General features: G+C 38.2%; 1 protein-coding gene across 4 annotated transcripts in view; it reads left to right on the top strand.

The window, feature by feature from the left end:
- LOC109865504 (myosin-binding protein C, fast-type) overlaps positions 1-12,039 on the top strand; it is a 48,949-nt gene that overhangs the window by 19,963 nt on the left and 16,947 nt on the right. The window contains exons 2-6 of one of the 4 annotated variants that reach the window (XM_031799361.1): positions 583-600; positions 705-707; positions 994-1,011; positions 1,752-1,775; positions 3,882-3,908. In XM_031799361.1, coding sequence (XP_031655221.1) covers positions 583-600; positions 705-707; positions 994-1,011; positions 1,752-1,775; positions 3,882-3,908 — 90 coding nt within the window. The remainder of the gene's footprint in view (positions 1-582; positions 601-704; positions 708-993; positions 1,012-1,751; positions 1,776-3,881; positions 3,909-12,039) is intronic. The other 3 variants (XM_031799362.1, XM_031799363.1, XM_031799365.1) reach the window with 3 other exon arrangements.

Below are 12,039 nucleotides of genomic sequence, written 5' to 3'. Positions count from 1 at the left end.
TTCACAGTGAAATTTGGGGTCAGGTATCAAATTTAAGGGTAATGCAGGCCGTGTTTCACAGTCTCCTACAAATTCTACTGGTGACGATTTTAAAGTGGATATAAAAGTCTGGTGTCTTCCACTCTAGAGTTACACTCCAAAGAAGTGAGCCACACAGTAACATGAAACACTACATTTAACATAGCTGGTCTAATGTCATTGCATGGACCATCTGTTGCAAACAAACGAGGGAAAGGCCAATATTGAATAAAGCTTAGTCTTATCACCTTACGTCCTAAATTAGACATCTCAAAATACTTAAGTATTGTCAGAAAACGTTATGTACCTTTGAGCATAGAAACAAAGCCTTTTTTTATTGAAATGCCATTTTTCTAAATTTAAGTGGTAAGCATTGCGTTATTTGCAATGGTTTCATGATTGTAGTCGTGCATACGTTATTGTAACACTGCCAATTTATGTTTTCCATTTCAGATCAGGTCATGCAAATACTTATTTAGGAATCAACAGAGGATCAACAATGATTCCCCTACAGTCTTATCAACTCTTCTGATGTGCGTGTACTGTGTGTTTCTGTTTTTTTAGTGAAGCCGGAGGGCGAGGGTGAGTAACCTTTGGTGGCGACCTTTGAGTGCATTACAGTGGCATAGTTAGACATGATAATGACTCACATTTTTCCATGTCTTCTTGTCAACTGGTCATGTCAGAGGGTAAGTTACAGGAGGGTAGGTTACAGGAACTACTGTAAAACAAAGCCATGTCTGCATCTGTTATTATTGTGCATATGAAGGGGCTGAATGGCAAAGTGGACTGATGTAACTAAACCATCTGTACCATGATAATGTAATATCATTTTACCCATTATCTTACTTTCATGCAATTGCAACACCCATATAAAGATATGAGCATATTGTCATGGTTTTGACCAGTACTGATGACTGGTTATATATTGTCCACTTCTTCTTATCTAACCATTTTTTTTGTTTGCCTTCTCAGGAGAAGCACCAGCAGAAGGTAAGGTGATGATTTCTAGTACAGACCCCAGTTCAGTGTCAATAAAGCCACCTTTCTATGGTCTTCACACAGTTGTTTAGAATGCAAAACTTTTGAACACTTAGCGTAAACACTGAAAATGTGATTCTAAAACGATCGGTTGTCACTAATCCCAATGCCGCTGATAGAACATGTAGTCACAATTCATTCAGCTGGCATACATAATCAAACCAAAATATCCCCCAAATCGACTCAAATATGTAGACTCTGTAGGTCTCTGAATTTACAAATGAAAGTGCAAAAATGACGTCTCTGTTTTAGTCTAGCAAAAAATGTATTTTATCCTGGTGGAACCAGCCAGATCGCTACATTCCTCTGATTAGTCGAAGGTGATCCAATCGCTGACAAGTTAGTTTTGAATAGTTCCCATTATTAGGCATAAGCTCAAACAGTTTCAATGTGGAGGAATGCCAGACTGGTCCGCGCAGTGAAAAAGAATGCTGAACGCCGCGATCAGGCTGGTTCCACCCGGCTAAATGTCTTTGTCCTCCAAATAAAATGAATATTCAATTCACTTCAGTCCCAGAATCCAGCAATGCATTTTTTTTTTTAAGTGGCTAAAAATCGAAATAATCCAGGCGCAAGACATGTATAAGGGAAATAAGATAAGAAATCAACTTCCCAGTTCAGTTGTTAGTCTGTGTAACACAGTTAATATCCATGTTGTGGTCCTTCTGTTAATAATGATCATTTTTCCTCAGCTGAAGAAAAACCAGCAGAAGATGGTAAGGGACACTTATGTTTTATTGTATTGAGTGTTCAGTGTTGATAGGTTTGGTTGTACGTGCAGTATTTCCTCCAAGAAACAAACCTCAGACACAGAGCGACCGGTCAACTGAATGAGCAAAATCAAAGAGAAACATTTATTAACGCATAAAATAGAATTACTGTGGGCTACTGTACGGACAAACATTAATGTTGTTATTACTTGCTAAAACACATCAGACATTAACAGAATTTGGCTAAATGATTATAAAAGACTTACTATGCTGCAGTGTACTTTATGCAGTGTACTGTACTGTACTGTACTGTAAAATATGCTATCATATGCACTTTAATGTCTGATGTAGTCCTGTTTGATTATGTATCATCTGCACTCTTGCGGTCTTCCTGTTTATTTGTTTTTGTTCTATCTGTATCATTATGTGATTTGTCTTTTTCGTCTTGTTTTAGAATTTTTCTACTTGTTTGATCTTAATGCATTTTAATTGAACTAACCTGTACAGAAGTAGGCAAGGTGTCCCAAAGTACATGAATTAATTTGCTTAGTAAAGAAGATGTGGAAATGCATGTACTCCGTCAGCTGTGTGTTGTTTTGTTTATGGTTGCATTACAATCTGATTTGAAAGCTGTGTCTATGTACACACGTGTTTGATGTGTGTTTGTTTGCGCATACTATCCGCGAGTGGCATGTGTGCTAGGTGGGTTTGACTGCTGTATTTCTTAGGTATACAAAGTATATTGAAAGCAGGTGCTTCCACACAGAGTGAGTTAATTAAGTCAAACACCAGATCTCAGCCCAATTGAACACGCCAGGCAGTTACCTGTACATATGCATGCATGTCTGTATGTATGTATGTACAGTCTTGTCTGAAATTCACTCCATTGAAAAAGATGAGCAACTGTATAAAATAAATAATATATTGCATGCTCAAACAAATGGGGAAATAATATTTTATACAATTTCTCAAAGAAAGATATTTAGTTAAACAAGTAATATTTTTTTCTCAAATAGGTAGGGATCAAAATGATTGACACCCCTAAAGATTCTTATAAAGAAAGTAGTCAAAAGTTTAGTATTTGGTCCCATATTCCTACTGTAAGACTCTACAAACTTGTTGGATGTGTTTGCATTTATTTTTGTTTGTGTCTCAGATTAATTTGTGCCCAACAGAAATTAATAGTAAATAATGTATTGCGTCATTTTGGAGTCATTTTTACTGTAAATAAGAATAGAATATGCTTCTAAACCACAGGAGGCTGCTGAGGGGAGGACGGCTCATAATAATGGCATCAAACACATGGAAATCATGTGTTTGATGTATTTGATACCATTCCACTTATTCCGCTCCAGTCAATACCACGAGCTTGTCCTCCCCAATTAAGGTGCCACCAGCCTCCTGTGTTCTAAACACTTTGACATTCATGTGGATGCCACCATGATGATGGATAATCCTGAATCAATCACGAATAATGATGAGTGAGAAAGTTGCAGAGGGTCAAATATCCTGCCCCCGAAGCATGCTAACCTCGCCTGTTATTGGTAGTGGTGAGATATTAGCATGTCTTGGGGGCACTTGTATTAGTATACTGTACAAGATATGTATATATGTATGTATGTGGGTGCCTACGTATGTGCCTGCATACAGGCTGTGTTCAGGTCATGGTAAACCTATAATACTCATAATATGATATCTTGCAAAGTAAAACAAAAAAAAACTATTTTAGCTGATGCAAAACCAGCAGACGGGAGTATGAGAACTATATGTGTAAGTATGCGGTATGTGTATCTGATGGACACAATGTACTGTATGTGTTTGTATGCATGTACTGCACTGTGCAGGATACATGTTCCTGAGTGTGTTAACATTTGATATTTAAAATTATTAGATTAAATATCTGTATTTAAAAAAACAAAAATCCTCAGACTCTGGCATGTGTGGAACTAAGTCATTCTCAAATTTTGGTGGTGCAATAACCCTGTTTCAGTCCCTCAAGGAAGTCCAGTGTTTGCACTAGAGTTGGTTCTGCGTGCGTCAGAATCGTATGTCCAATTCACAGGAATGTGTCTATTTTATAGTTTTCCAGTTAAAATGCTTCCTTTTTCTCAGATGAGGGACTTCCTGAAGGAGAGGAGGGTAAGATAAGTTTCGTTGGACTGTCTAAACTAGCAGAGGATGCCTTTGTACTGTATGACTGAGAACACAACCTGTGTCAACTGTCAACAGCAGACCTGGGTCAAATACATGTACGGTTGAAGTCGTAAGTTTACATACACCTTAGCCAAAAACATTTAAACTCAGTTTTTCACAATTCCTGACATTTAATCCTAGTAAAAATTCCCTGTTTTAGGTCAGTTAGGATCACCACTTTATTTTAAGAATGTGAAATGTCAGAATAATAGGAGAGAGAATGATTTGTTTCAGCTTTAATTTATTTCATCACATTGGGTCAGAAGTGGGTCAGAAGTTTACATACACTCAATTAGTATTTGGTAGCATTGCCTTTAAATTGTTTAACTTGGGTCAAACGTTTTGGGTAGCCTTCCACAATCTTCCCACAATAAGTTGGGTGAATTTTGGCCCATTCCTCCTGACAGAGCTGATGTAACTGAGTCAGGTTTGTGGGCCTCCTTGCTCGCACACGCTTTTTCAGTTCTGCCCACAAATTTTCTATAGGATTGAGGTCAGGGCTTTGTGATGGCCACTCCAATACCTTGACTTTGTTGTCCTTTGGAAGTATGCTTGGGGTCATTGTCCATTTGGAAGACCCATTTGCGACCAATCTTTAACTTCCTGACTGATGTCTTGAGATGTTCCTTTAATATATCCACATAATTTTCCCTACCTCATGATTCCATCTATTTTGCACCAGTCCCTCCTGCAGCAAAGCACCCCCACAACATGATGCTGCCACCCCCGTGCTTCACGGTTGGGATGGTGTTCTTCGGCTTGCAAGCCTCCCCATTTTCCTCCAAACATAACGATGGTCATTATGGCCAAACAGTTCTATTTTTGTTTCGCCCTCCAGGTTATGTCGATATAGGACTCGCTTTACTGTGGATGTAGATACTTTTGTACCCGTTTCCTCCAGCATCTTCACAGGGTCATTTGCCTTTGTTCTGGGATTGATTTGCACTTTTTGCACCAAGGTACGTTCATCTCTAGGAGACAGAACGCGTCTCCTTCCTGAGCGGAATGATGGCTGCATGGTCCCATGGTGTTCATATTTGTGTTCTACTGTTTATACAGATGAATGTGGTACCTTCAGGTGTTAGGAAACCTCCAATTGACTCAAATTATGTCAATTCACCTATCAGAAGCTTCTAAATCCATGACATAATTTTCTGGAATTTTCCAAGCTGTTTAAAGGCACAGTCAACTTAGCATATGTAAACTTCTGGCCCACTGGAATTGTGATACAGTGAATTATAAGTTAAATAATATGTCTGTAAACAATTGTTGGAAGAATTACTTGTGTCATGTGTAACAGTTTAACTTTAGTCCGTCCCCTCGCCGGGATCGAACCAGGGACCCTCTGCACACAGACAACAGTCACCCACAAAGCATCGTTACCCATCGCTCCACAAAAGCCGCGGCCCTTGCAGAGCAAGGGGAACAACTACTTCAGGTCTCAGAGCGAGTGACATCGGTTACACATGCACAAATTAGATGTCCTAACCAACTTGCCAAAACTATAGTTTGTTAACAATACATTTGTGGAGTGGTTGAAAAACAAGTTTTAATGACTCCAACCTAAGTGTATGTAAACTTCCGACTTCAACTGTCGTTCAAACACTGTTCTGCGCTTGATTTAGCTTGCCCAGTACAATTAAGCTAATTAAAAAGCTGCAAAACTGCTAACTATAATAGCCCACCTCAAATGCTGTCAAGTATTTGACCTATGTATTTGACTCATGTATTTGAACCTAGTCTGGTCTATTTAAGCAAGGCCCGGGCGGGTGTGGTACATTGTGAATATACCACGGCTAAGGGTTGTACTTAGTCACGAAAGTGACAAATATGTAATTTTGCTGAACTATCGCTTCAAAATTACATGTTTATATATTTGTTTCCTTACTTTAAAAGCAGTCTATGGACAAGGAGAGACTGCAAATAAGGAAATAAATATATGCATATGTAAATATATAAAGTACATTCCTTTAATGGGGATATCAGAAGAAACAATGATGTACTTGTATATTTTGTGTAATATATGAATGTTTGGATGTACAGTATGTGGAATTTTGTACCATGCACAACATGTATGGGCCTGTACGTGTTGATTGCCTGAGTAATGCCGTACAATGTATGTGTGTATGTATGTGGAGTTAATTGTATTTATTTTAATATATTCTATAATGGTTTTGTTTGGTCTTGGACATGGCGACACCATATTATTGTCTTTGATGGTGCATGATTGCAGCGCAATTATTGTTTATAATGAAATTGTCTGGTTACTGTAGTTGAAAGTGGAAAGTAAACACAGTACTTTGTATTTCCAGGAAAGGGAGAATGAAAATGTTGTCCTTTTCTTCTTCCAAGGAACTATGACCAATGTTCATTATAAGAGGCAAAAGCTTTTTTAATATTGTATGATTAGATTTATGGAAATACTTACCTTATACAGATTGTGTACTGGAAATATTTATTTGGAAATGCAGTACCAGACAAAAGTTTGGACACACCTACATGTACTCATTCATGGGTTTTTCAGTCTTTTTTTCTATTTTCTACATTGTAGAATAATAGTGAAGACATCAAAACTATGAAATAACACATATGGAATCATGTAGTAACCAAAAAAGTGTTAAAAAAATCTAAATATATGTTATATTTTTGATTCTTCAAAGTAGCCAGCCTTTTCCTTGATGATAGCTATCCGCACTCTTGGTATTCTCTCAACCAGCTTCACCGGGAATGCTTTTCCGGGAATGAAGTTCCCACATATTCTGAGAACCTGTTTGCTGCTTTTCCTTCACTCTGCAGTCCAACTCATCCCAAACCATCTCAATTGGGTTGAGGTCGGGTGATTGTGGAGGCCAGGTCATCTGATGCAGCACTCCATCACTCTTCTCTTTGGCCAAGTAGCCCTTACACAGCTTGGAGGTGTGTTGGGCCATTGTCCTGTTGAAAAACAAATGATAGTCCCACTAAGCGCAAACCAGATGGGATGGCGTATCGTTGCAGAATGCTGTGGTAGGCATGCTGGTTAAGTGTGCCTTGATTTCTAAATGTGTCTGTTACTTAATCTCTGTGAAGCATTTACTTGGGCTGCGATTTCTGAGGCTGGTAACTCTAATGAAATTATCCTCTGCAACAGAGGTAACTCTGGGTCTTCCTGTCCTGTGGTGGTCCTCATGAGAGCCAGTTTCATCATAGCCCGTGATGGTTTTTGCAACTGCACTTGTCTTAAAGTAATGATGGACTGTCGTTTCTCTTTTCTTATTTGAGCTGTTCTTGCCATAATATGGACTAGATCTTTTACCAAATTGGGCTATTGTCTGTATAGCACCCCTACCTTGTCACAACACAACTGATTGGTTCAAACGCGTTAAGAAGGAAATAAATTCCACAAATGAACTTTTATCAAGGCACACCAGTTACTTGAAATGCTTTCCAGATGACTACCTCATGAAGCTGGTTTTAGAGAATGCCAATAGTGTGCAAAGCTTGTCATCAAGGCAAATTGTGGCTACTTTGAAGAATCTCAAATATAAAATATAATTTGAATTGTTTTAACACTTTTTTGGTTACTAAATTATTCCATATGTGTTATTTCATAGTTTTGATTTCTTCACTATTATTCTACAGCCTAAAAAAAATGTCAAAATAAAGAAAAACCCTGGGATGAGTAGATGTGTCCAAACTTTTGACTGATACTGTATATATTTGGAATATTGCTGCGAGCAGCAATGAACAGGGGTTCACAGGATGAAAGAAAGGACACAAAATCAGTTTCGATAACAAAGCAACCACTATCATGTAGGAGCTAATGTTTAGCTAACCTTTAGGTGTAGTCAGTGAAAGCATTACCATGTTTATCTCTCAATACCACAAGGAATTATTCAAATAATTACTTAATGTGTTGAGTTTATGTACCAATTCTGGGGTCAATTGGTTTATGTTAATATTTGTTAAATATTTTTAGCGTTAGCGTATTGGTATATTACAGTCATCTTTGAATTCTGGGACTTTATTTTGTCAATCTGATTGTGTAAATTGTTTAAATCTCAATCGGTACTCTCCACATTAGCATTCCAAAATAGTTCAATACACTCCCACAGCTGTAATACGCAGACTGCAAGAGGCAGGACTTCCTGTTTAAAATGTTCCCTAATAAAATATACACTTTTCACTATGTTCTGACCACATAATGTGGAGTGTATTTACAGTATTTGGTAGCATATTTTTATATTGGCTAATATGCATCTACTGGTAAAGTGTGGCCATCTTTGAATGAATCCATCAACGTTATTCTCTCAAACTCTTTAGGGACTATTATAATGAGTCCAAAGACCACATTTCGAGTGAATCTCACTTAGTCCATTAATATTTTGGGGGGGGATTGTTTTAAACATTAGTGTTGCGTCGTCCAAAAGGTGATAAAAATATATTAATGCCAAACTTAACATGTTCCATCATAGTAATGTCTTTGATGACCCTAAAAGTTTCAAGTAGATAGGCCCTTGTGCAGTGGATATACAAAGAATTTAAATGGACACCAATCCCTTAGCTTTTCTCAAATTAAATTAAGATATGTACCATGGGCCTACATACAGAATTTGGTGTTAGTTGTTTCGTTTTTTTTTTTAAGCGTTTCAAACATTTTCAAGATGGAGGAAAATCTGTCCTAACAGATCTTATGGGTCCTTGAGCCAAATTTGTTTAGCATGAGGAAAGAAGCCTACTTACAAAGTTTCACGTTTCTAGGTCAAACAGGGCGACGTATTTGAGGATTTAAGTGAGACTGCTGAAAACGGCGCCCCTATTGGTCAATCAGTGACATTCTATAAGACCAAGTTACTCATTGCCTCTAGTTCCTGTGTTCCAAAAGAGAGAACAAGTTCCCAGTCTATGCTTGAGGTATTTGACCATGTCAAGGAAGAAAATGTAATCCAGCTTCGCTGTGAACCCCTAAATGTATATTTGGAAAGACATATTGATGATTTAATCATTACAATGTGTAATTATCAGAGGCACCTGCTGAGGCAGCTCCAGCCCCAAGTGAAAATGTAAATGTGGAAGGTGGTTTACATTATCGGTCTCCTCTGTATAGTCTTTGATGTTAAGTCACCTATTTGAGAGGTGAGAGGTCTTGGAGAGGTCCTGAACCAAACATTCAAACATTTTGGTGTACAAAGCGCTGTGTCAACGTCGTAGTGTCCCGTGCCTTATTGTGCCAGAAAATCCCATTTGTCTGCTCTCCGCTCCCACTCTCTGAGCGGAGCTGCATTAAAATGTCAGGTTCCAGACCCCACATTTGTATAGGGAGTGACACGTCACATTTTCTGGCCTACCCGGACAAATAATCGATTTGCTCTCCTTCTGAGCAACGGAGCCCAGCCTGGGAGATGGTATAATGAAAGGGGACAGTCAAGCGAATCCAAATTGTGGTTTCATCTCACTGTGGTGTTCCCAGGCGGATTTAGAGCTCTCAACATGAACAATACTAAATCATTTTATAGAATCCTAGAACAAGACCACATACTCTTGGCCACAGACAGATTCCTTCACTTCTGCTTAAAGCCGACGTTGTAACGGCGTCTCTGCGCTGCTCAATGGACGTTTCCCGAAGAAAAGTATCTGTCGTCAGTTACGAAATTGTGTCAATATTGTACTGTAACTGATGATCATATTTATTTTTGCCGTTATAATACAGGTGAAATATTACACTAAGTCGTTTATAATTTGATTTGTTACTATATTTAGAAAGCATTTCAGTCATTTCAAGCAATATTGCCTCACTTTTGTTGAATGGAATAAACAATATATTATTTTCATAGTATTTAGCTACACTATGTACTTGAGCTTGTGTCCTCAATGTTTGTGAGTACAATTTATAACGATTTAAATCTAAAACTATGCAACATTAGCAGTTCTTGTTTGTGGCCATCTCATGTAAAATAATTATGTTTGGATATGTCTTTTTAGGCGTAAATCTCCATTTTGGACCTATCATTCAAGCAGGCACCGGAAGAGTGTTTATCATTTTCTAATACCAAAACTATATTGATTCAGAAACGTCTAAAGCCTCAATGTAATGTAAAGCTATGGCCATGAGTATCAAGTTGCATCCTGTCTATTTGGCCTACTTACCAATGGCTGTAAAGAAAAACGGGCACAAGGCTGTACTACTGTAGTCAAACATGTGTTTTTCAACACAACTTTTTAAGGGGTTATCTGGTAATACTTTTTAAGCATGTATTCATTCTTATGCTTTACAAATGAACACTAAATGTTATACATGCTTATGAATTATAATTCTTATAAATCCTTATACATGTTTACAATGAATCGGTGTTGTAGTAGCTTACCCGCGACTACATATTGATTGTATTTTTTACTCGGCTTTGACTCGGACAATAAGGATTCTTCATTTCTTCCCGAGAACAACCGAGACCAGCAAATTAAACAAATCACTGTTAGCTCCCATTTATCATTATTAACAGCTCCCAAGGGGACACCAGGGAAGTTGTAACATATTTTGCATTTCTAGACCTGTTTGGGGTCTGTGAGAGGGTTTTGTGCATGTATGTATTTTTTTTTTACATAATAGTATAGTTTAACAGTTTGTTATTATAAGCTGGGTGGTTCGAGCCCTGAATGCTGATTGGCTAAAAGCTGTGGTATATCAGACCATGTACCACGGGAATGACAAAACATATTTTTACTGCTCTAATTACATGAGTAAACAGTTTATAATAGCAATATGGCACCTCAGGGGTTTGTGGTATATAGCCAATATACCACGGCTAAGGGCTGTATCCAGGCACTCCGTGTTTTGTTGTGCATAAGAACAGCTCTTAGCCGTGACATATTGCCCATCTACCACACTCCCTCGGCCTTATTACTTAAATATAAACCATGTTTGAATCGTGGATGCTGATTGGCTAAAACTGACTATGTACCATGGGTATGACACAAAACACTTGAATACTGCTTTATTGAAGTTTCACTATGCATACCAAGGCAAATGATATCAGAAAAGCAATAAGGCTTGTATTAACACATTTCCCCTTGCTTCTAGCCTAGCAGTTGATCTGCAACAATGGGGGTTTGTATAAACCTTGCTGTCTGTTTCACCGAACTCAGCAATGCCATGTAGAAATGCGATCTCCCCCTGTATCCTACCATAGTGAGTGAATGATGTCCTGACGAAACAGCAACTTTTCCGACCAGACCCAGGCGAAATAACGCATCAGCGTCATTATAATGGACAAACAAAAAGTGAAGCTGCTTTTTGCTGTCATTTCAGCTGCAGAGGCTAACTAGCAAGTCGATGGCTAGCTAGCAAGTGACGAGAAGGTTAGCCCACAGATGAAAGGTTAGCCTGCCTGCATAGCAACAATGATTTGATTGCAACCAGATTTTCATCCCACACTATGTCCTCCGGTGGAAGGGTGAAATAGTATGAATTTACCTTTCCAAAATCAAGTTTGTAATGAAAATATGTTAGTTATAGTTTTAATATGTTGGTAGCAATAAGGCACCTCTGGGTTTTGTGGTTTATGACCAATACACCATGGCTAAGGGTTGTGTCCAGGCATTCCGCTTTGTACTGTGCCTAAGAGCAATCCTTAGCAGTGGTTCTGTATATTGGCCATACACCACACCCTTTGGACCTTATTGCTTAAGGATAAACAGATATCACCATATGCCTTGCTCACATCGATATCCAATGATATCGGTATCATACTGAATTATCGATATTGGTGCCCACCACTATTATAAAGTCTTACCAACTTTTTGTAATATTGTAGTAAAGTAGCCTACCTGCACACTCAATTGCTCAAATAGTTGTGGGGGGAATCATAGATCTTGATGACAAACATCTTGATGACTTCAGCGAATAGCATTCTAATTCTGGAAGTTGTGAAATGGTGAATCTGTTAATAGTAATAAATCAACTGTTTTACTTAATTTAGAGACCCTAGCAGAACCAGCAAGATGAGAAGTCAAACGGTACAAGAAACGTTTCCTCCGTTGTCAGTTATGGTCGAAAGACTGTGGTCCAGTCCAGTATCTTGATTTTATGACTTGATTTTCA

This window comes from Oncorhynchus kisutch, linkage group LG20, assembly GCF_002021735.2.
Source record: "Oncorhynchus kisutch isolate 150728-3 linkage group LG20, Okis_V2, whole genome shotgun sequence".
Classification (NCBI taxonomy): domain Eukaryota; kingdom Metazoa; phylum Chordata; class Actinopteri; order Salmoniformes; family Salmonidae; genus Oncorhynchus; species Oncorhynchus kisutch.
Note: the sequence above shows the minus strand (reverse complement) of the source record. Positions and strands in the feature narration are given on the sequence as shown.